Source organism: Dermacentor silvarum, chromosome 7 (genome assembly GCF_013339745.2).
Source record: "Dermacentor silvarum isolate Dsil-2018 chromosome 7, BIME_Dsil_1.4, whole genome shotgun sequence".
Taxonomy (NCBI): Eukaryota; Metazoa; Arthropoda; class Arachnida; order Ixodida; family Ixodidae; genus Dermacentor; species Dermacentor silvarum.
Window position 1 is genome coordinate 61,213,299 of NC_051160.1, and position 25,828 is coordinate 61,239,126.

The following is a 25,828-nucleotide window of genomic DNA, read 5'->3' on the forward strand; positions in this document are numbered from 1 at the left end:
CGGGGCCTAGGTATAATTTCTTATCGGTAAACAATGGACTATATTGCATTCTATAAAAAAGAACCGAAGACTGAACTTAGCAAGTTTCAAGAACTTTTGCTGCGCCACCAACAGCCGAAATACGCGTACAAGAAAATACCTTGGAATCCGTGACGTCACGCTGAGGCACCAGCGCAGACGTTGCGGCGCGAAATTCGAGAAACTGAACTTTGACGTTAATTTTTCTCATCTAGTAATTAATTGACCTCTTACAGCAAAATTAAGGAAAACAGATTTTTTAAAGATCACTTCATCACTCCAAACGAATTTACTGTTGCTCTTTATAGTGTCCATTTATCGCTGCGCATCCGATACTCTCAAGTAAACAACGGAAAGCACGAATCAGCGTGGCATAGTGTTTATGACAGGACAGTAGAAAAAGGCGCGCGAAGTATAGAAATACTTTTGGAGTATACTTTTTTCTGAACTGTGCGTATACGTTCCCGATCGAGAGGGCCCGTTTTCACGTGTTGCTCAGGCATCGGATTTTCGGTACCATTAATTGGCATTAGACATATACGCAGCCGCCACTGCATGCAATATATATGCATGTAGGGATGCTCAGACAAGCAGCTAGGGGCAGTCGGATTTCACGATCACCAGTGCCCAGGGGCCGTATTCTGAAACGTTCCACGTCGGCGCTATTTCTTTTTCGCGTTCAGGCGCGCGATGATTGGCTGTTTTAGCAAAATTGGATGAGCTAATTGGATGGTTGAGCCCGACGTCATTTAAGTTCGCTCAACCAGCCAATCAGCGCGCGCCTGAAAGGGAAAAATAAATATCGCCGAAGTGGAACGTTTCAGAATACGACCCCAGCATCTGCTCTTAATCGTCACTTCCTGTCTTTGTTATCATTAGGAGAATAAACAATACAGTTATTCGTGGTCTTGTAGTAATTTGGCTCATTATACCAATTCCTTTATGAGGAAGAACTCCGATAAAGAATCCAAATGTCATGCTCACCTCACTCTCTTCCCGACGAAAAAAAAAAAACTTATTTCATATGCTTGCAAGATCACCCTCAGAGTAGGTATCTTTCCAGCCGATATATCTTCTGTTTAATTTACGAAATTCTTTTTTTTTTTTTCTGCGACCGCCCGATTTATAGCTATATCCCCCCGTAGTGGGTTGAACCATATCACGTAGGGACAACCAACCAACCACGCTGGCATTCTAGAAGAAGAGAAGGATGGCAAGAAGAAAGTCCAAGCCAGACTCTAAAGGTGATCTCTGTTCTTCCGCGTAAACAACTTACAACTACTCGTTTAATCAATGCATCGCATTCGGAGAAAGCGCTCTGGAAACGAAAGCGAGCCGGGGCAACCAGCAGGTTTAACCGCTGCGCCGTCGCCAGCGACATCAAGTTTTCGTCGGGGGCAACAGCGCTGGCAGCGCTGCCGGTTTTTCAGACAAAAAAGCTGCTGTCGTGGACTACGAGTGGCATGCGGTGTGTGTGTATGTGTGTTCGCTAGTCGCGGTTCGTGCTAAGCTAATTAGTCACCGACAGCTTTACGCTCGCCAACTGTCGTTTATAGCCTCCGCGTTCGACAGTCGCGACGCTTTCTCACGCCTAAAGAAACGCCGCCTTGCGGTCTTCGTCGTCTGCTCTTCATCGTGTTGGCCCGGATCGTCTGCCTGCATGCGTGGCCCTGCGAGGGTGTCGAAAGAACGTTGACCGCTCTTCAGGGGGGCGACGGTCAGTTTCTGTGTGTGTGCGAGTTCTCGTGTGTGTGTGAATGCTAAAAGTTTGTGCGCGTGCTACGGCGCGATGGTGATTTCTCCTACGTCCCCGCGTTGCTGACAAGCCTCGGGTGTGTTTTGTACCGCGCGTCTCTTCACGATATAAGCGACCTACCTCCCTGTTGTTCATCTTGTCGCAGCATTCGGCTTGGCCGACCTGATGGCCATGAAGCTGGTCAACTTCAGGCGCAGCCGCATCATCAAGCTGGTATGCGCCATCGTCCTGCTCATATGCGTGGTCGCTTTCTTCATGCCCAAGCCGACGGGCGACGAGTACTATCGGGACCGAGTAAGTCGCTTTTGGCCGATCGGCGCTGGTCGCGCGAACCTGTCGTATCCGTTCGTGCATCCGAAACAACGCGGTCCCTTCAAGGAGCAGGAGGAAGTGTCGCCGCCGATGCCGGTGTTCAGGAAGGACCGTACGCCGGGCAACTTCGAGCCCAAGCGGCACGAGCTGCGCAAGGTTAAGGGACCCGGCGAAGGCGGCGTCGCCTACCACGTACCCGAGCGAGACAGGAACAGCGCGGCCGACTCCAACATGCAGTACGGCATGAACATCGTGGCCAGCGATCACATTTCGCCCAACCGGAGCGTCCCGGACATGCGACTAGAAGAGTGAGTTCTCGTTGTCGCAGACCCGTTTCCTTTACTGAGGTTGCAAGTGCGGCTTGTTGGCTCTATCCGACAGCAAGCGACACGTGTCAGATCGCAACAGTTCTGCAGCGGTTGATTATGTCGCGAGTTTATTCGTGTAACGGGGCGCATCACGGCTTTAATTCCTACTATAGTGATGACATCTCCGTGTATCATCTTTGGCACGACGCTGCAACAGCTACAGTCGCCGTGCCAAGGAGTTCGAGTTACTCAACGTAACGGTCCGACTCCGTCGGAAATTACGTCGCATTCGTTTCTTGGCTTGCCATGACCGTCGTTGCTTCGATTGTTTCTGGGTCTATTACTGTACTTTAGACTATAGTATAGTCTATACTGTTACTATACTACTATAGTGCTTACTCAACATGCAGTTCTGTTGTCTAACATGGACATTACATGTTAATAACTTCCCGCTGTGTAAGCAATCTTGGTAACTCTGCTGCCTACAGCAGCCAGAATTTGGCACACTACACTAGTCATTGTCGCTCACTTCGAAGAGAACCGTGTGTACAGATACGCACTGTGGGAATCAATGTAAGCAAGGCTTTCTGTGCTGTTTGCATTCATCGACAATATTTGGCGGTTATGTTGACGGCCTACGACAGTCGTGACAAATAGGGCAGTATTAACTCCAGCGGTGGTCAGTTACAACACCGTACACTTCAATGTTGTACAGTGTTCCATACAGTGTTGCACTGTAGGCATCACGTCATCTGCAAGTGTACTTGTGCTGATTTTGTCACACGTGCAAGAGGCATGCTTCTCGTAAAGTTAAGTAATGACTCGTACATGTAAGAAATGTACTCGTGGCTTTCAGTTTCTTTCATTCAAATTATTTTGCCTGCGTCGATTTCTCATAATTGATTTCAGGCGCAGGCGCTTTGGTTGCACTCTGCTTGAACAGTTCCTGTATAAAATATTATAGCTAGGTTGTGTTCCTTTTCAACGCACTCTCCAGCCCCGCTGCTGCCGGCACAGTAGCTTGCTGAGATGCACCTGTGGCACAAGCCAAAAAAAGTGGAAGCCGTAGCTGCACCCAAAAAGAGAATAGCTGAATGTGTCAACATAGGTTATTGCGAGCACAGCTGTGCACAATGACGACAGAGCTATAGCGGCACCCAGCTCGTAAAGCTGTCGCGTCGTCAAGTCCCAAGTGTCGTCTGGGTGAAAAGTTGGATGCTGGCATCGACCCATAAGTGCCATTAGTAACGCTGCTCTGAAAGACCGCATCGACAAACCTTCGAACTCAAGGAATTGATGCGAGGCAGAAATGCCTATTGAGCACACTAGCAGTGGCCAAAAAAAAAGTCTAGTGATAAGCATGTCTGGTACTATTTCGTTGCCAGCGTAAGTGCTTCAACCTATTGTGTCCTTGTTGACAGCTTTCTTTTGAGATCACTGTTGTGCTTACATTGAACATTGGATTTGAGCAGAGTGGTTTGTAAATTGCTTTTGATAATTTGCTTCTGTTGGCCTCGGTATAATGTTTGTTGGACCAAACACACAACACATACGTACAGGAAAAATATTATCTTTGCTAGTTAAAAAAGAAACTAAAAAAAGCTTATTCTTCATCATTTCACCTAAATGCTAATTCACTTGCTTTTAAATATAGTGACTGCTTGCTTGAATATTGCCTGCCTTGGGGGCAATAAAGGCTAATGCTTCTTTGTGGCAGTATTGTAACACATAGAGAGGGCCTAATGTTATTAACCTAATACTTAACTGCGTACTCTTTGTTTCAATGTGCCTGTCTCCAAGGGTTACTCATTAGCATGTCACATAAGGTCATGCTTTGATACCACAGTCACACCTGCTAAGTGCTTCTACATTAGGCTGAATTCTAAGAAGCATGTGCTGGGCTAGCTCTTTATTGCGTCAATTGTGTTGCAATGCTGCGGGGAACATTGCAGATGTTTCTGGGCACCGTCAAAGAGTTGAAACGTGCTTTATCTAGCTTCATAGAGAAAAAGCTCAAGAAAAAAAAGAAGAGCATGATTTTTTATATTGGAGATTGCCACTAGCTACCACAGTAAAGTTACATATTTACTTACAAGAATTTGTTCAGTGTTTATGTTATCTGGCTATTTATGTGCTGTTGGCTCTTTGGCTGTCAACGGGATTTGAACATGATTTGAGCACTCACAGGAAATTGTTTCATTTTGGAGATTGCTTGGCCTTATGGCCAGTGGCACTTGACATCATTGAATGGGCCAAACTATGCCCATTGGCGCTCTTTGCAAGGCAGGGTTTATTGCGATGATACATACAGACTCAGTTGAGCCAGCTAAGTGAAATATTCACACTGAAGGAACCGTAATCCTTTGCGAGGCAGTAAATGATTTTACAATCTTTTGAATGCCTTGACTGGCGACACCTTGTTTCTTTGGCCGTCCATTTATTATCTACTGAGCTAATGGGGGAGCAAACAGTAGGCATGCTTTATGGCAATTTCGAAAATGAGACAGCAGTTGCCTTTTTTTTGTTGTTTTGTTATTCAACATCACACAATATGCTAGTTGTGTTTTTCAAAGCTCCTGTTGACAACTGTTGCACAACTTTTATTTCATGAAGCATTACATTGCATACTGTCCCTGTTTCAAGTAGATCTGGCTGCCTACTTCAAACTTCATCTAAGTTGTAAATGGCTAGCAAGTCAACACAGCAAGTTTGGCGAGTTGGTAGGTTAACATTTTTATGTATATGTGCAGCGCGACACAGACGAGGGACAAGGAATGGACGACATGAGCGCTTCCTTGTCCCTTGTCCATGTCGTGCTGCACAAATACGTTATGAAAGGCTAGCAGGTGTTGTATGGCCTTGACTGAGGGCTTGGCAGCCCTTCACAACAATAGTCAAACCTTGATATAACAAGCTCAGATATAACAAACTTTCACATATAACAAAGTAAATGTAAAATTTATTTTAGATGGTTTATTTTCATGGGTATTCCTCTGTTACAATGAAACCGAGAACGCTAGGTCCAAGACAATTCATTATAGCAAAGCGAATATGCGTTTGCTCGCAGCTCAAAGTAGACATTCTGATGACAAAAATATTGGATACTCATTAAGAGCAACTCGAAACCGAACAATCTGGACATGCATGCACATTATGGCCAAATGCTTGGCACGGCTGGCCCGCAGCCAGCAAGCCAGGGCGCTGATCCTATGTGATCACACCACTTGCAACCACTTACATGCTTGCATATGAATGACGGTGCAAAGCATTTTTGTAATTTAGCGTTTTTCACATGCGAGGTATCAGCATGGCAAGCCACTGACAGGCCAACAAAAAACATACTAGAAGATTCTCTGCTGGCCTGTTGGAGGCATCGCATATGCTTGTGTTTCCTCTGCTTTGAACCAATCACTTTTCTTTTTCAGCAGTATCAGCAGGTATGCTTATAATGAATATTGGACATAACAAACATATTGTTATGTCAGATGCGACTGTTATTGTGATGCTTCAATGTAGTAAACATGCCTGATGCAGGTGCAAGTACTGGGACTATCCCGAGGACCTGCCAACGACAAGCGTGGTGGTGGTCTTCCACAACTGAGGGCCTGTCAGTGCTTATGCGGACCGTGCACAGCGTCATCAACCGCTCTCCGCGTCAGTTTCTCAAGGAAGTGGTGTTAGTCGACGACTACTCTGATAAAGGTGAGATGTTACATGTGCTCTGCCACATTCCCTGTGAACAACAGGATGTGTAGCTTGGATGTGTGCGTGTTTGACGTGCACATTTGCTTTATTTATGTTTTGAATGACAGCTCTCTTAGGTTCATGCACAATGTGTATCGCCGAGTACATGTGAAGGAGAGAGGACAAATGGAGGATAGTGAAGCTTCTGACCTAAAAGGTTCATCGCCAGGCCCCTTTGGAGATTTATGATGATGATGATGATGATGATTTATTGGCATCCCCTTCCAAACAAGCTGTTCACAAATGGTCACCTAGCCTGCTTGAGCTAATCCGATAATCTATACATGTTTATCAGTCTAGCACGTTGTTTATATCTCCTCAACCTTTCCTCTCTTCCTTAAAACCTCTACATCTACGTTGTATGGTTAACTATGTCTGTAACGGGATCTGGTCCTATCAATCTGTTTCCTGCTTTTCGTTTTCTCCAATACTATAAACACTTCTTGCTTATCTAGACTGCTGTCTGGATAATGCTTCCATCCGCTTTAAATCCCAGTGATTCTGGAAGGTGGACATTACCTACGGGGGGGGGTCTCGCTGGTAGAATAACCTTCGCATTCCGTTAGGATCTGTTGTCTCCAAATTTTTGCTGCAGAAGACACATCCCTCATCATGTCGCTAATATTAGCTCCTGTATGTTTTTTATCCTTAGGCAACCAGCTCGGGACTCAAATAGCAAGGCACTGCCCTTTGTGTTATCATACTTGTTTTCCTTTCTAACTTTTTTTCTTCTTGTCATTCTTGTAAGTCTCCATGGTCTTTTTTGTTTCCATCCTTTCCAACCAGTTTAGTGTGTCTGTTTCTTACTATTTGATGATTCCTGGCTGTCTACCTGGTTGCCAACTTTCTTGACCTGTTACACACTGGAAGCACCCTCTAGGAGCATCTTACCACACTAATTTCTCAGATTGGTTCGTTATTAGAGGAGGTGATAGAAAGTGATATGTTGCATCTTCATGTTGCCAGATGACAAGCTTCGCTGCCAACATTGACATTCCCTTCCTTTTCCTTTACTAGTGGGTGGAAATGACATTCGTTCCCTGCCTTCTCCCATACTGGAGCAGAGGTACCACTTCATGCTTACGTCACGAACAACTCCATCTCAATTTTTTTAACAGTGGAGCTGTTTAAACTTTTCGTTTCCCGTGTAGCATTTGCAAAAACTCGCCTAGCGATGACGTCGCTGCGCACAGCTGCGCCTCAGCTTCACCTTGCGATAGCCAATCAATAGCTAATCGATAATCGATCAATTATCAAGAAATTCCAGAAAATGCTGGGGATGACTTGGTAGTGCTTAGCCTAGCCCAAATACGTGGCCAATACCTTGCGATAGCCAATCAATAGGTAATCGATAATCGATCAATAATCAATAAATTCCGGAAAAGCATAACCCGTGAGGCCAGGACCAGCTAGGTGCCGATCAGCTCCGCTGTTTCTTTAGCCTTGCGCCACTAGTGCAAGCTACGGTAATTTTTTTCTTCTCATTCTTTCTTGCTGCGTGGCGCACTTCCAGTGCCGGTTTCGTGTCTGCTGCATTTAATTATTTGTCAAAGTCACGTGCCGTAATCGGTGGTGTTGCAGGCAGTGCGTCTTGCGAAGGGATATTTATGCGTGTGACCTTGATTCCCCAGCAGATAGCGAGGCTCCCTCGAGAGGCAGGGTGCACAGACTTTTCTTTGAAATTTCAGCTCCCTCGTGCAGTCTGGCGGTTTGATACTTTGCAGACACGGCCGTCGCTGCTTAGGCAAGCACCACACTTGTCCGTTTGCGATGCTCAAGTATGGCGGAGGGGGGCTTTCAATCGTTCCGCATTTATGATTGGTTTAGACTTTATTAGCTGAGTTTTCATCGCTCAACATGTAGATTTACACATTTTCAGAAGCAGTGCAGTTATAGTATTGGAAATCTGTGACTCGCAGTTCTAGTTTTCTAGCAGAGCCACTACCGCAGAGCCATAACAGGCTTCTGCTTTTGCCTTTAGCAAGTTTTAGCGTTTAATATGATGGCATACAGCATGGAGTGTTGTCGTTATAGAGGTAGTAAGTAGTGTAGTGTGGTTAGTCATCTGGCTACTAGAAAGGCAGCACAGAGTGGTTGACTTGGGCTGTCTGGTCAGTGATGGTAGATGAAATGCATTAAAAATATATATATTTGGCCAGTTCTGTTCTCATTACCAGCTGTAAAATTTGCATTTTTCTCTGTACCAAGCGAACAGCACAATTATGAAAGTAGCCAACAGAAATGCACAGTTGCTCGCAGAAGGCTTATGAATGTAAAAACCGCAGCAAAATTAATTTTGTTTTTATTTTTTTGCACACTTGCTGTACGCTACATACATAATGGATCGCTCAGTTTCAGATGGCAAGCCTGAAGTTCAGTTACGTTCCAAATACTAGCATGTGCAGCTGTAATTAAAAAAATATAAAACTATCAAAAAGGTGCTATGTCAGTTCTTGGTAAAGTTGGGAAGGGGGGACGTCAGATTCGTGGTGGCTTTGCCATCTAGGCGTTTCAAAAAAAGGACCCAAACTTTTTTCATTTGAAATTCCAGACCATTTTGAATCTAGTGCATTTTGCTTATTCGGAATCGAAATGCAATTTGCAAATCTTCAAAGTCTTATTCTTCTCGTGACTGTGACACCCTTTCACTCGAAATAGCGCACTGTTGTCAGGAGAGCCTGTGAGTGCATTTCTGTGTGCAGTGAGCCTTGGTTCTTTTAACTGGCCATTGGAGCTCCTGACACTTGCAAAAGCACTTTTTTTTTTTTTGCACCCTGCAAAGAGCTTAGTCATTGTTGTATGTTTGCATATTGGGAAATATTGAGTGCTTCCAGTGTTCTGAAGCATCAGAAGTGGCATGCGGTGATCTAAAGTCTTTAAATAGATTTGGTTCATTCTGAGTTACTTCTTCCATGAACACCTTTGTTATTCACTTGCAAACTAAGCACATTTTCACCTGTTTTTGTGTACACTGCATGTGGGTCCAGAAGAAACCTGCAACAGATCCAACTAAGTAAACTAAACTAACCAACCAAACAACTAGTCGGGTAGTTGACCTGCTAGCTATTAATCACTTACCACTTGGCGGGTAGTCAGTAGCTAGCTAACGAACTAGGCCTGCAGTGGATTCAACTACAACTATACCACTTTATGAAACAACTTGTCACTTAGTTAACTTGCAAGTTAAACTAGTCAGTAGCTAGCCATTACTAAAAAATATCTACTATGAATCCAAATAAAGCTAACCAGCCAACCAACTTGTCAGGTAATTACTAACTTGATAATAGTAGCTAGTTGGCAAGTAGTCAGTAGCTAGCCAACTACTATAACTAATCAACCAAATAGCTATAATGTAACTAAATTCCTTGTGAAGTTGCTAAAATTGCTTAAGTTAATTAAATTGCTCCTAAGTGAAAGAGACTTACGACGAAAAAAAAAAAGAAAAGAAAATGTGATTCAAGCATAGCGTAGTACGAGAGATGCAAGCTAAACAGCTTTTCTCTTCTTTTACTTTCTCTTTCCCGCTGCTAGAAATCACATTTGTGTTGAAAAAGGTCGAGGGAGCCAATGAAAAGCGTAACACCTTTGCCATCTAGAGTCGTTAGTGTTTCTTTTCTCCTTGTTCCCCGTAGCATGTACTCGAGTCAGAAGCAAGCAAGTAAAAAGGTTAGGTGTCGAGGCAATAGGCGCGCAGATGGCTTTTTGATCCGCTTCCAAGACCTGCAGGTGCGAGACACGCTTAAAGGGGTGCGCCAGCTGTCACGCTTCCGTGCAGCTGTCCATCATTCTCGGTGCTGCTCGGAATTTTGCCTTTATGTAGTTTTGGGTCCCCCTCCTTTCTTACACTTCATCCTGTGCTCTGTTCTTGTGCTGTTCTGTGCAGTGTTTAGCCTGAGCACGTTTGTTTGAATGGGCACTGTGATTCATCCCTTTCATTACATGTTTATTTTTTAGAATAAGTATTCATCGTAGTTTTTAGAACGTCATTTAAATGTCTTGACCTTCTCTCTCGTCTTGTCTTTCTTGGTGAACCTGCATAATTTCTGGGGAGTACAGCGAAACCTCACTATAACAAACATAGGCATAATGAATTCAACATGTGCTTCAAATAATGCTGTCAATGTTTTCTCTTTAGTGCATGCTTTTGCTTAGTTGTTTTGGAGTATGGTTTTCTTTTTTTTATTTTTCATTTCTTGCGAAGACTTTGTACCGTACTTACTTGAATGTAGATCAACTGAATTTGTACATCAACACCGATTATATTTAGAGGTAAGGGTTCAAAAAATGAATGAAGTGCAGCTTGATGATTGAATTCCTGTTTTAAAGAGAAATTTAAAGTTAACAGACACTCGTGCTGGTGCGCTTTCATCAAATCAAGTGGCTTGTGCCATAGCACCGCATTCTATGTTAACCGTTCATCAAGGTTAGTGAAGATAGATTAACCTGTATTTGAGTATGGTGCTGTACCAAGTACAGTAAGGCCTTGCAAACTTCTTATTCTTGGAGAACTACTAGGAGAGTGCATACCCTTAGCAGGTGCACCTGTGCCAAGTATTTGCAAGAACTAAAGGTGTAGAGACTGCAGATGGATTGCTTAGTGGTTTGTGTTTGTATGTTTGTACAAATCACTTGGTGCTGAGCTGTATCTACGTAAAACTAGCATGTAGTTATTGTTCTTGTGCTGTTTTTCTTTTCTTTCTTCTTCTTGTTCTCTTTCTTGTGCCAACATGCATTCTATTTGTTGATACACATCAACTACAAACAGGGAAGGCTGCATGAATAAAGGTGTAAGATTTGGAACTGAGCACGCATTGTCTGTTTGCTGTTCTTGCAGCAGTGCGATAATTAATAGACCTAGCCAGTGGTGATGCTGAGGCCTGACTTCAGTATAAAGAGAGTGATGTCAGAACAGGACCAATGAAGAGCAAAAGAAATGATGTCACTCTCACAGGTTGCTAGATTACACCTTGAGTGGTTGTGTATTAAGCGAGCTGTTCTTCTCCTCATAGAACAAGGCGAGGAAGCCTTGTAACGCTGTAACCGCAGACTAGATCTGTGGGAGTCACTCTAGATTGCGTGCTGCCAGGCGGATTTTATATCGTCCTTCGCTGTATGCTTTCTTCTCACGTAAAGTTTCTTCACCTTATATTGTGGACTTTGGCGTGATCTTTTCCAAGAAAAGACCAGCGGAGCTTCGATGAAGCAAGAACCTTTCTTTACTAAGTCCTAAGTCTAAAGTCAGCACCTTGTTTCTGTCCTTGCTGTGTCTATCACTGTCCTTGGTTTCCTTTATTTATTTTTAATGATCTTAATTATGGGCCACTACAAGGTTACCCAGTTCACCATTCCCTTAAGTGTAAAATTTTGAATGTAAAAATTGAGTGTTAGCAGCCAGTGGCGTAGCCAAAAATTTATTTTGATGGGTGGGGCATCTACTTGACCGGGTATGGGCAGGGAGAGGGGGGCTAAGCAAGCCACATACTAATACAGAAATTTCGGGAGGGGTTGGGGCACGTGCCTGGTATGCCACCTCCTGGCTCCGCCACTGTTAGCAGCTTAGCACCTGCATATTCACATCTGCTGCAGCGGTTCAGCTTGGACTTTGCACTAGCATGTATGAAGGGGCATTGTTGTTTGACATCGTGATTTATGGTTGCTCTTACTAGCATTGTTTGCATACTATGTGCAAGCCAGTTCTCCAGTTAAACTCGACCTGCCACTATCACTATTGTGTTGTAACTTTTGACTGCGACCTGCGCACATCTGAGAGCTGCTGCCCCCCTTGATTTCAGCATTGTTCAATAACATTGAAGACAGTTCTCCATTAATACTTGTATCGCTATTGTTTTGCAATTTTTGGTGATATTGCTTAAGGTAACGCACATCCGAGATTGGCCTGAGATATTCACATGTGGAAGTATTATAACAGCTGTGGGGGTGCTGTCTTCTCAGTAACACATCAGCGGAGAAGAGCACTGTACGCGCTGAAAACTTTTTGTGGCGGCTTCTGCACGTGCTTTACTACACCAAGTAGTCCGGCAGAGTTTGTCAGCGCTTTCTCGGATATTGAATCAGTGTGACCGCTACGTGCAAAGGCTTCGCATCTGCGAAAACGTAGAAGCCCAATGCGGGACACCGAAATTAAAATTTAACGCTGCATGTTGTATTTTATGGCTTAGTTTAATATGATGCTTTATATTCATGTTTTCTGTTCCCCAGCTTAAACAAATGCAAATGAGGCTAGGGGTATCTTTAGGCGTGCTGTCACGTGTGCGCAGTTTGCCTTCGTAGTGTTCATTTCATTGCCACAGAAAGCTGTCAGCAAGTGTAACACAGCCTTTATGATACGCCATGATGTGCATATAGGCCCTTTTTTATGTTTAGAAATAGAGCTCTCAAAAGGCTTCTAGTTAAGCCCTCTAAACAACACAAGTTACAATAGACTATAAATATATAGAACTCTCCAGCTGGCACCACTTTTGCTGCAGAGTTAAAATGTTTGAAAAGTTAATTTTACTGCTAAGGTACAACAAAAAAGCTACATGCATGAGCTCGACGCATGGGGCACGTTCCTTATACCTGAACACATGACGAGCATGTGCCTATAGACTAGAGGACAAAACACTTCTTTTTGCTTTGCTAACTTGGCTGTCAAAAAATACATAACCGGAAGTTTTCTGTGGTCATGAATGCACTGCTGCCACGGCATGGACAAAAACGATCTATACTTAGTGGTCTGATTTTTTTTAAGCGAAGCTTTATAGGCTCACAACTGTGGACGGTGGTGGTGTCACGCTGAAAAGTGGGCCGATCCTGGTGATAGTGCAAAAAGGGTCCAAGCTCAACGGCACATACCCCTGTCATGTGGGCCGATCCTGGTGATAGTGCAGAAAGGGTCCAAGCTCAATGGGACATACCCCTGTGGGCTTTGGAACCTGTAATGCACCATTGAACTACCCTTGTCACATGTGGGACCCAAACAGACAAAATCACCAGCCCTTCTCCTGTCGGGAAACTGGGGGGTAAGCGAAGCTCGTCGTCCAATTCTAGTGTGAGGGCTTCCGAAGCCCAGGCGAAACGTCAGCGAAGAGCCGCGGACCCCCGAGTTGCGGGAGCGCGATGTTTAGGCCAAACGTCAGCGAAGAGCCGCCGCCCTTGAGTTTAAGGCAAATGAAGCGGAATGCCTGCGACAGTGTCGTCTTGCCACAAGCTTCGCTTACCCCCATTTTCTCGACAGGGGAAGGGCTCTGAATTTTTCTTGTTCTTTTCCTGAATTTGGCATACGATGGCAGTTATCATACTTATATCTGGCAGTTACTGGCACCTGTGTTTCTGTGATAACAGTTAAAAGCTAAAAATGGTGTTTGCTGTAACTCTGTTAACACTGATGACTTTCATCATCACCAGGCAACCTTCTCTTCCTCAGCTTCACCCTTGCCACAAGGCAACGAAAAACAAAACATTGTTTATCACCGCCACTGAGATTTTAACTCATGTCCCTGCAGTAAAATGCATAGTTGGGAGCTGGCCACACTGACCACTGCGCTGTCGTGCAGTTTTAGTGCTTGGTAATTTGTGTCGAGTTCTGTGTACACAGACTCCGAGAGTGGCGCGGCTCCTGTGTATGCATTTCAGAGGCTACAATAGGCAGAACCGTAGTGGACGAGAAGGCTGACATGTTCATCGCAAAAAAAAAAAAATGTTCTCTAGAAAATGGCAGCGTCCACTGTGAGAGAACCTGCTGCTGCTGTTCGCTCATGCTGTCCCGTGTACTTAAGGGCATATGAGCCAGTGGTAGTGTTCACCCATTTCCAGTATCATGCTTCAAAACCAAATGGGCAAACCTAACATGAAATGGGCATGCGAAGCTTACCAACTAGCAGATGGGCATTCTTTACGCTGATGACATGTAGCTAAAGAGCAAGAACTAAGTTGGAAAAAGGCCGAGCGCAAATTAAGACAAAAGACAAGGCAGGCGCTACTCTAGAAATTGTCAAATTTTGCCATATTGTTCAATTCGCCATCTTGTCAGCTCTGATTGTCCCAGAAGGCTGCTATGGCCTCTCTGATTGGCCCAAAACGCTGCCGTTACAGAATTTGACAATATCGCGGAATTAGGCACGGTCCAGAATAGCACCCCCGGTCTAAGCATTGTCTTCATTTTAATTTGCACATAGCTTTGCTGCTTTAATGTTTACGAAGTTGCCACATGCTCTGCTGGTGCCCACCAGGTGGCTCTGGGAGCAGAACGCTAGTGCCATCTGTTGTAGCCGCGCGACTACCGCATATCGGTTCCCTCCATTGTGCACGTCATGCGGAGGAGACAAGTGTTTGGGGGGGTCTCGGGAACATTATGTGTGAAAGACAAATGTCACAAGCCTTGCCAAGTCATGCGGGGAAAACGAATATCAAGGGACGCGAGGGAGCCGAGGGTGTGCCCTACTAAGCGCTGCTTTCGCTGCCAGCAACTTACCCGTGGTGAAATGTTTTATTTGTTGGTTCTTTTTGACTTCTGCTTCTGTAGAGAACCTGAAGGGCGAGCTGGAGACGTACATCGCGCACAACTTCCCACGAGGCCTGGTGCGCCTGCTGCGCAACAGCGAGCGCGAGGGCCTGATCCGATCGCGGAGCTACGGTGCGGAGCAGTCGCACGGCGACGTGGTTCTCTTCCTGGATGCCCATTGCGAGGTGGGCATCAACTGGCTGCCACCGCTGCTGGCGCCCATTCGGGCCAACAGGTGAGAAAAGAATGCTCTTTTTCCCACTTGGCTTCTCTTCAACATTTGGGCTGGTTGGTGATGACTCATCTTTATTGAATCAGCATGAGCCAGTACATATAACAGTATTGTCCAGTATTAAAGAAAACACCTAACCAGCATGTGCAACCCCTTATGTAATGCCCCAACAGTGGCAAGGAATAAATGACGATGATAATGAATAAAGTCGATATAAGTGGAACATTTCTCTGCCTTTATCGGGAAGGTGTGGCTTATGTAATCAATCGGCATGTATTTATGCATAAAAAGTTAGTCTGTTGACTGTCGTGCCAGATCCAAGCAATAATTGAGGGCAGAATACTAACTGGCGTGTTTCAATTAACGCTAACATGCACGCAAACAACCAAGTGACAGAACGGCTTGGTCTAGTTACGATGCGAAAAAAATGACAGGAATGCTCAGGAATCTAATCAACTCTTACCTGGCTGTGCTTCTTTTCTAGCAAATAAAAAAGATGTTTCATGTTCTAGCAATAGTGACTTGTTACGCTAATTCGTAATAGTGCATGATTGAACAATGCAAGAAGAAGCAAGACACACAGCGCTGGCTTACAAAATTCGGGGCTTTATTTCTGACACAGTAAGTATAAAGACAACTGTACTTGCTCTAATCTGAGCTTGGTTAGGAGCTGCGCCAGTGATCATGGAGGTGATGCTCTGTCTTGCTACTGCTGCTTGGTTTGAGCCGGAGCACAGCCTCCTGTGTTTTTACTATGTCTGATGAGCCACTCCACAATGCATGGGAGCCAGTGGTCCACCGTGGTGGCACCACGTTCCCAAGCATTTGCTACCTGGTGTTGCTATAGAGCATGGGCTGTGTACTGCTGCTGCTCTGTGCTTACTCCTATGCTTTCATATGACGCCTAATGATAGTTGATGTGACCCTAACCATGCCCCATACAATGTGCTCAACCACTGGGAAAGTGGCAAACTTTCAGTGGCCCCCTCGTTTCAGTATCACTGGACAGGCATTGAAAAATTGCAGAATGTTATGGTTAGAGGCTCTAACAGAGAGGGCGCCACCCTCCTGTAAAAAGTGCTGGCAAACAGGTGGGAAGATGTAGATTGAGTGATTTCTGTGGGGACATTAGATAAAAGCAGCCACACCACACTTCCTTTCTTCTTTTAAAGTTAAATGTAAGAATAATTTTTCTATTATCGATGATTGGTTCGCTGCTATTCACCAACTATAAACAGACATTTATCTCGTGAAAGTTGGTAACATATTAGTAAGTTACTTCGGGGCACAACAGAACACATGTACGCACATACTTGCACCACAGCAAACGCCCTAGGAAATGATGCACCCACCCCTTTTTTTTCACACAAGCGCGTGCGTACATGCGAGTGTGTTCTTTTGCGCTCTGAAGCAACTTACTAACATGAATTACCAACTAGCGCAGTTACAAGTTCTTGGTATCATAGTGTTGCTGTTCTTGTTAAAAGTGATGGGAAGCACCTCGGGAGCACTAATTTGCCAGTTGACCTTGGCCCAAGAATCTCGTTGATACAAACTTCACGGGAACCGGAAAATAAAACGCACCATCCAAAAATCGTATTACCTGAAATACATTGCTCCTATAAGACATTGGCTGGGAAAAGAACAAAAAACATATTATCCCGAAAAACGTATTATGCAGAATCATATCAATGAGATTCCACTGTACCATGTCTAAGCTGCACTCATCCTAGCTGTTTGTGCATTTATAAGCAAAGTGTTACTTGTCGAAGCAAAGTGGTTTTGCCATACTGCTGCTAGTATGGGTAGCACAGCCCAGTCGGGCGGTGTACGTATGCCTTTAGCCGTGTCCCCTAAGAGAATCTGTAATATTGTCTTAAATAAATCAATAAATAAAGAAAGCTGTAGCTTCTTTTGCATTGCTTGACAGAGACTAGCCCAGTACATCCTCTGATGTTTTCAGTTCTTTTCAATATTTTCTGCTTGGATGTCCACATTTGAACCTTACTTGTTAATATATTTTGAGTGAGCAAATGAGAGCCAAGCTTCATGTTAACCAAGCAACCTCTACAGAAACCTACATGATCGAGGAAGTTTTATGCACAGATGAAATGGCATTGAGCTGACTGTAGTGAAATAATACAAAGAAGTGAATTTCACTGTCCTTTGGAAGCAAACTTTTTGTGCAAAAAAAATATTGCCCTCTTTCCGAGTTCAGCACAGAGACCATGACAAGTTTTTCTTCAACTCGGAAGTTTGCCTTCCGAGGACACTGAAATGGGTCACTCTGTAGCATTCCGCTACATTTGCGCACATGGCAATTGGCCCTTTTAAAATTTGTCGAGCTGGCTTTTCTGCAATGAAAAATTGTCCAAAATGTGCGGCGACTAGTACATTGTATGTATCCTGTTACATATACCTTTGCCCAGGGGAGCACATTGTTCTTTGTTTGAAGCATTAGATGAGCCAGGGAAGAGCACAAAGCACAATGAGCTGGAAAGTGCCAGCAGCGAAGTGAAAAGCTAACTTTACACTTTACTGAGAGGTCTCTGTAGTTACTTGTGTAATCAAGACTGGGATAATGTAAATTTTTGCCTTCCAATTTTTTTACATATTGGGCTTTGTCAGTGGTCCGAGCTGTGCTCCATCTGTGTACACATACCACCAGGAACGGCTGGCCATGAGCGGTGGCTGATAAGAAAGGAATAAACTTGAGGGGTAATAAATTCTTGATTTACACACAGGCCCAAAATATAGCTTTTTGCACCTTCTTCAACACATTCTGGCTCCTCTTCTCCACTGCAGGCGCGCCATGACAGTGCCAGTCATCGATGGTATCGACAAGGACACGTTTGAGTACCGGCCCGTCTACCATGGCCGGCAGCACTTCCGTGGCATCTTCGAGTGGGGCATGCTGTACAAGGAGATTGAGATTCCCGACGAGGAAATAAAGAGGCGGAAATACCACAGCGAGCCCTACAAGTGAGTCCCAGTGCTGAAAGCCACCGAAGCAGAATGTTGGTGCTACTGTCAACAGTGATAGCTGCTCTCCCCTGCTTGGCTTTCGTGACGGCTTGTTGTTATGCGTCAAGTTTGGTAACGAGGAAAAAGGGGATTAAGGTGTGAGGGTAGAGCTGGACTCGGGAGGCCCGTCTCTTTAGCATATATTAAGCGCAATTCTAACGCTTCTTTGATGCGGTTGCTAGAGCTAGCTGGGTTGATTGCAGGCCTCGTAGTTAAGAGGTGGTGGGGTTATTACTGCAGACGACTCATACGGGCAGCCAAATGAGTGTTGCAGGCCCAGATTAGGTGAGCGTAGCTGGGCCGCTCGTTTCTCATTTGGTCGTGGGCCATCTTGATCCGTAAACGCTTATTCAATCAATCAATGCCTCATTTTTATGGCTATGACTACTTGCTGTAATTACTTTGTCGTTGTGAGTAACCTTATGCTTTGCTTGAAGTCAGGCAGGAAACAGCCTGCACCATGAACAGTGACTGCAAGAATTGGCTTCGGTTGCCCATTTGTATTTCTTTTCCTCAATGTGGCTTTAAACTGTATGTATGTAATAATAGTAGTTATTGTGCCCTCCTACTTCAGTGTAAGATAGTTGCTTTGTTTACATGATGGACATGTACATTCAGTACCTTTAAAATTGTTTTTAGGTTCTGTTACCTTAGAGCTGCTTAGTGCACCCATTCGACCACATTTACTCTGTTGATACTGCTTAAGAGATGTCAGGTTGAAAGAAATATGCTTGCACTAGAATTTTTTATCATTAACTGTTAGTGCTTTGTGATTGTTATGAGTGTTAAAGAAACGTTCAGAGAGCATTTACACATGTATCAACTGCAAAGGTTATAAGATAGATGGTTTCATGGCATGACCTACAGTTTGGCTTACAGGCATGTCGTGAGCTTAAAGGATGCATAACAGCTATCGCTGTAAAAGAGGCAAAGTATGTTGCCGCTGAAGCTGCATGTGACACCTTGAAGATGCATTTTGATATTTGCAGGTCACCTACACATGCTGGTGGTCTTTTTGCCATCAATCGCAAATACTTCCTCGAACTCGGTGGCTACGATCCTGGCCTACTGGTCTGGGGCGGCGAGAACTTTGAGCTATCTTTCAAGGTATGCTCGTTTTTTCTTTTTTTAAAATCTGAGCTGAAGAGAGGCTTGAAAAGGACTGTTACAGGAATGGTATAAAGTTTAGATTTGAGAAGGCTAATAGTGGCACAGAGAGACAAAACTCGAAGAGAAAATAGCCATTATGTTGTTTCGTTTCTGTTCGTGTCGAGAGCAGCTCTTCAGTTTTCTAACTGAGCCCTGCCTTCTCCTGCAGAGCTTCATGCTAAGATTACTAGACGAAGCCCTGCACTAGCATCTGCATTGCACCCACCAGTATTACCATTAAGAGAGCAATTGAGGCAATTTTGCGTCAGAAAAGTTGCCGTTTTACTTTTCTCTAAGCCTCTTGCTCTGCATGAGATAGGCTTGTTTGCATAAAAAGCACAAATAGTTTCAGGTAAGCAGAAGCACAACATTGAGAGAAGAAACGATGGTAGGGGGTAGGGGGGCAGTCAGCACAGAGCTTTGCTTCTAGTGATGTCACTAATGATGTTAGCACAGGCACGCATCAGCTACAGGGCTGCTAGGGGCAGCATCGTGAGCCAATGTGTTCAACTACATCGAATTTTAAATGCTCTTGTGTCGTGCGAAATACAAAAGTAAATACAAAAGGATGAGGGATGCACTGCTTCCAAAACCTTTACACTGATACACTCTGTTACATACTTGGCAGGCAATGCTGCAGAAGCTATGCAAATAGATAGTGCAGTCATAGAAACCTCAGTCAGTGCATTTTGCAGTGCAATCGTTTTTGTAGCAATAGCTACATTACGCCAGGTTTTCGCCTCTTCGCCGTCGCCACACTTTGAGCCGTGGCCACACTGTGACGTCACACCACGGCCCTCGATTCTCCAGCAACTTGGCTCGTCGCAGTTGCCGCGCGGCCACCGCTCCTGCCGTTGGGCTCTCGCCACGCCCTCTGTGTGACGTCACACCACGGGCCTCGATTCTCCATGACTCGCCTCGTCGCGGTCGCCGCGCGGCCACCACTCCTACAGGCGCGCGGTCGCCGTTGCCTGGCAACCGCCACAGCTGGTGCGCTCGCCACCCCCTCTGTGTGACGTCACACCATGGGCCTCGATTCTCTAGCAACTCGCTAACTACATGTCTAACTACAAGTGAAGCCTAAGCGCAGCCGGGGGTCTGTAGCTATCGCTACTTGACTAGGTTTAACCAGAGCTGAACGACAGCCAATTTTTTGATCTGTGACGCTTTCTACGGATTAACTTTCTGCGGAATAAGTATCCAACGGGGCTTTCGAGCTGCTACGTGTGGCTTTTTCTCTTGCGTCTGCGTTCTTTTGTAACCATAAAGAAAGGAATACACGTTTCATTGTATATAACGCCACTATAACTTGCGGATATAAGGTTACGTCAAATTACGTATTATTTGTGGACTTTTGTGCTTCCAGTACGCGGTGTACAGTCGAACCCGGATATGTCGAATCTGAAGGGGATCACAAAAAAAGTTGATATATAGGTGATTCGATATATAAAATTAAAATTTCATAAAAAAAGTTTCAAGAGGATTTTGCTGCTGTTCGTTGTACACAATAATTCGCTACATGTGGGTTCGATATATCCAGTTTCGACTGTAACATGTTTTGGTCACGAGTCCAAGAATTGCACTGTAGCTACTCTTCGCAGAAACGTGCCTTACACACTAGTTCGGTGGTAAATGGGTCCAGATATGTAATTCCCACCACATAATAATGTCATCCTCTGCTATATAAAAAGTATGAGACTGAATGTTACGTCAAATTGCACGATACACACGTGTGTATTTCTTTCCTTTGTGATGCAGTATTATGTGGTTGTATTTTTTGGGAGTGGTGAAGGAATTCTCTCTAGCCTTCGTAGCATCGCCTGCTATGTGCGAAATGGAGTGTAGATAAGTTTAACACAGTCACACATGGTAACGAGGGTGCTGTATTTTACTAAGGTAGCTATTTAGGCTTTGCAATTTTTTACAATTTTTGTTAGAAAATAATTAATTTGGTGGCCCAAAGTAAAAAATCTACTGACGACAATCGGTAGACTTTATCTTTTCCTTTTAAATGCAATAAAGCACATCTAATATGATGCAGTGGATTTTGACCAAACCAAATTCTAATGTATTTAGGTGGGAGCTTCCGAAGTAAAATTTCCGCTTAAACTTCACTTGTGGGTCATACTGGCGATTCAGGACATTTTGCAACGTTGGTGGCGTAGTGGCTTTGGTGTTGCACTGCTAAGCCCGAGGGCGCAGGATCAAATCCCGGCCACGGCAGCCACATTTCGATGGAGGCAAAATGCAAGAACGCCCATGTACCATGCATTGAGTGCGTATTAAAGAACCCCAGGTGGCCAAATATTAACCCAGATTCCCCTACTACAGCGTGCCTCATAATCATGTCGTGGTTTTGGCATGTAAAACCCCAGGACGAATTTTTTTTTATATAACGTGGCTTTGATGCTCACAGCTTTGTACTCTTCTCTGCAAATTGAGTTTGTTCGCTCAATCCCAAGGGTGGTTCAAGCCCCTTTAAAGGAAAAGGTAGAGCTCTTGTAACTTCTGGGCGATAAATTTTTATGTAGGTCCCATAGTTTTTTTTTAACTGTAAGTGCTGAAATTTGGAACAATTTTAAACATTGTGACACAAGTTTACAAAATCTGATATTACGAAAGGAAAGCGAAAGAAAAAAGTTGCAGTTGTTGATATAACTAACACATGTTTTAGTATTGGCAGAGCTTCCAATGCCTCTTTTCAGGGGTTACAGCATTGCTTTCTTAGTGCTCCAATGGTTTCTTGAATTTCTCCTTACTGCTGCCAGTGTTTGTTAGGGTAGAAGGCGTGTACTAGAAGGCAAGCTGTGTTGACTGCACAGATTGTGTGGGCAAGGAAAATGGAAAAGGGTAAAAATATGTAAAATGCTGCCAGTAAAGGGGCCCACGGCACTTGAATTTTTTTCCTCTCATTTTTACGCTGTGTTGTTTCACTGTTCTGCAACACCCTCGCCTGGCTCCGTTCACCTGGTAACAAAGCCGGTTAGCCCAACGAAATGCCTCAGTCTTTTTCAGTGCTTTCCACTTCCATGTTTACACGCATTCGCGAAGACATTGCGTGCCGCACCATTTGCCGTGTCTGTTCTCTGTGCAGATCTGGCAGTGTGGTGGCATGATCTACTGGGTGCCGTGCTCACGGGTTGGGCACGTCTACCGTGGCTTCATGCCCTACAGCTTTGGCAAGCTGGCCCAGAAGCGCAAGGGACCTCTCATCACTGTGGTGTGTATCGATGGAGTAGACTGTTTCCTGTTCTCTAGTCACACCCACCTTAGGGGCTATGGCATTCGGCTGCTAAGCACGACGTCACAGGTTCGATTGTCGGCCCGATTTCAATGGGGACAGAATGCAAGAACGCTCGTGTACTTAGATTTAAGTGCACATTAAAGAATCCCAGGTGGACCAGATGAATCTGAAGTCCCCCATTACGGTGTCTCTCATAGCATGAGTGTTTCTTTTGAATGTTAAGCCCTATGAATCAATGAATCAATGGATGAATGAATCAATCAATCAATTTTTTCTGCTAATGTCCACTTTGTCATGTGCTCAGAAGCAGGAGCGGACAAATGCATTTTAGCCACGTGGTCACTTGCCACGCAGGCTGGCAATTAAATGGGGTGCTACTGTAAAATAAATGTACTACGACACATTTAGGCGCTTTATGGTGTAACATAGTGTTCTATTTTAGGTGTCCTAACAGTTAACTATACCCTGCCCGCAGTTTTGCCTGTTTTTGTACGCGAGATCTAAGGTGTTGGTTACCATTTGTTACATGTGGTGACTCTACACTTCCAGGCAAGCTTCTTGCACTCAGAAATTCAGGTCGTGCATAGTGCTTCTAAATCTAATATATTTGCTGCATAGATGCTACCACGATATGCAATTTCTTCCTTTCAAGCAGTAACTTAAATAAAATGTAAAGAATAAAAATAAGTGGGTGTAATAATAGGATTTGAAGACCCACCACCGACGCATTAGCTGATCCCAAACAACAGTGGGACAACCACTTGGCCACAACCACACTTGCATCACACGTTGATGGGATAGGCTTCTCTAGATACAATGCTGTAAGTGCTGTCATCTATACGAACTGGCGCCTCACTTCTGGGCAAACCTCTACCAACGTGTGCCTGACAATTTCTGAAGGTGCATTGTTGCTGTCCGTGCCATGTTGCTGAAGCGTAAACTTCTGATGTCAGAAAATTTACCTACAAAGAAATTCCGGCAGAACCCATCTCATGATGAATGTCAACGTTTATCTGATCAGCATTGAAGCAATGTAGCGAATCTGTCAAATAAAATGCGTGGAACTTTTTCCACACTTTAATTTATGTAAGAGCACACGAGGGATTTATAGTGTTTTAAAATTTAGTCACTGATGTTCAGAAACAGTCCCTCAAGTCTTGCTATTGATGTGCTCGTCTGCAGTACATAACTAAAACTACACAGCCAGGGTATTGCTGCAAGTCTGTCACTGATATCTATTCTGCATACTGACATAGCATCACCATGCTTACATGCTTGGCCATCACTGGCAGTGAAGCACGCAGTGAGGTGGCCGAATTTAGTTCTTGTTATTCTTTGTAGCATTTGACATTTAAATGTAAGGTTGTGTTTTTTTATCTGTGGCTGCACTGTGCATGGCCAGAAAGTGGATGGTCGATTCCTGTTAAAACTGGCCAAATGGAAGCGGCCCACTGGGCCTTTCAGAGCAGAGTGACAGCCGAGCGACAGCCCATCCATCACCTTGTCCCCCTATTGGTGGAAAGGAAAGAGCAGCAGGGACAGAATAGGCGAACACCCGCAGAAAGGCCGCGGGGAACACCACAATCCACACAACCTGTTGCTGAAAATTCTGAGTTGTACTATTCAGTTTTTTTTCCCCGCTGGAAATGACCATGGTGTTTCAGGTTAATCCACAGTGTAGTAACAGTGATAGCTGTGACTTCTTTGTTAGGCCCTTACGTGTCCTTAAGTATATCGTGGCTAAACCTGCAATGACTGTGTGAATAATCTGTGTTGACTTTGTAACACCACTGCTTCTGGGCACTAACTGGGTGCAGTTCACCCATGCAATGCCTAGGGTGGTTTACAGTGTTGATCTTTTTCAAGTACTTTAAATTACCAACAACAGTCACCAGTGTCATTCTGAGTGATAGGGACAAGTCTATAACAGATAGTGCTGTGAAATGGAGGGGTTGGAGGGGCAGTTATGTAATAAGGGTGTATCACTGTAAGAGGAAGTGGCTATCACTGTTAAATGGAGGGATTGTTACTGTTAAAGTGAGTGGCTATCATTGTAAGATGGAGGTGCTATTGTGTAAAGAGAAGGGCTATCTCTGGGAAATGTAGGGACTATCACTGATAAAGTGAGGGGCTTTCGTAAGATAAAGTGGCTATTGCTGTGAAATGGAGGGACTATTGTAAACCACAAGGCACGCTCCTTCCTCACTGGCTCCAACTTTGAAAATTTCCCCACTCTCCCCATTTCATTGCATCATGCTTGCAGAACTACAAGCGGGTGGTGGAGGTGTGGATGGACGAATACAAGGAGTACTTTTACACCCGAGAGCCCTTGGCCACCTACTATGATGCCGGCGACCTGACCAAGCAGTTGGCACTCCGCGAGAAGCTCAAGTGCAAGAGCTTCCGCTGGTTCATGAAGAATGTTGCCTACGATGTGCTCAAGAACTTTCCCTTGCTACCCAGGAACCTCTACTGGGGAGAGGCAAGTGCTGACTGTCAGAATCAGTTTTCATTCTCCCTAGATTTGGAAGGGACCTCTGACTAAAAGCTACAGTAAGTAGGTTGATTGGGTCTGGGATCCTAGGCACATTGCCACATGGCAGTTGTGATGCAGTATAGTAACAAAGATACATAATTGCAGTAAACAGTGAAAGGAATTTGCAAGCAGGCAGACACAAGTAAAATACTAATCTATTGCATAGAATACCTATATGTGTAAGTCCAAAAAATGGAATAGTAAATGTAAGCACTTCATACAGGTCTCGGTAGTAAAAAAAAACAACACAAAATACAGTCAACTTCTGTTAATTCGAACCTGAAGGGACCAACGAAATTGGTCACATTATCTGGCGGGTCGAATTAAACAAGAGACAGAAAAAACACCAAACCACACCACTGATTCATTTGGCAGTATTTGCCCACATCCCCGAATCGTACGTACACCCAGTTTTATGGGTTCAGAGTTGAAAACCAACTTATAAAATGACATTAGAGCTCCTAAACAAAGTAGAAATTAAGCGCGCACCCAATATTTTAGCAGGAAAAATGTAGCATGCCCCAATTGAATAAGAAAAGGGAAAACCGAAATACTTTACTACAGAGTATGGAAATTTATTTACATAATGTCCATAGTCATGGCTCTCAGACAGAACTTTTTCGTTGTTTATTAAGAACCGCAACATGTCCGTTGTACTATCCATGGCACATTTGATAGTCTGCATTTAAGGGGAGATGCTCCTCAGCAACATTTCTTTTTAAATAATGATGCTGGGCGAATGAAAATTTTACCACTTATAGAGATCGATCTCTTCATTCGAAATCTACTTTTAGTTTTAGAATATATCGATGCTTTCATGTCCTAAGTACCATGCATAAGTAAGAAGCAGTGCATGTTTGTGCAGCTGCTGGACTTAGCAGTTAGCAAGATAGAGCAGTGCAAAATTATTTTTCTTATCCCTAACACTCCACTGAGTGCTAATAAGCAAGATAATGTGATTCCCTTTACAGGCAACATTTTAAGAGAATTTCGTATCTGGTG

At 44.3% G+C, this 25,828-nt stretch overlaps 1 protein-coding gene across 1 annotated transcript in view; it reads left to right on the forward strand.

The window, feature by feature from the left end:
• The first annotated feature begins 1,171 nt into the window (after positions 1-1,171).
• The window catches only part of LOC119458104 (N-acetylgalactosaminyltransferase 7-like), a 39,611-nt gene continuing 14,954 nt past the window's right edge, over positions 1,172-25,828 (forward strand). Inside the window, 10 exon segments of the mRNA XM_037719921.2 lie at positions 1,172-1,262; positions 1,920-2,068; positions 2,153-2,394; positions 5,929-5,992; positions 5,994-6,096; positions 14,663-14,876; positions 17,679-17,855; positions 18,887-19,004; positions 22,141-22,266; positions 24,554-24,772. Coding sequence (XP_037575849.1) covers positions 1,229-1,262; positions 1,920-2,068; positions 2,153-2,394; positions 5,929-5,992; positions 5,994-6,096; positions 14,663-14,876; positions 17,679-17,855; positions 18,887-19,004; positions 22,141-22,266; positions 24,554-24,772 — 1,446 coding nt within the window. The 5' untranslated portion in view covers positions 1,172-1,228.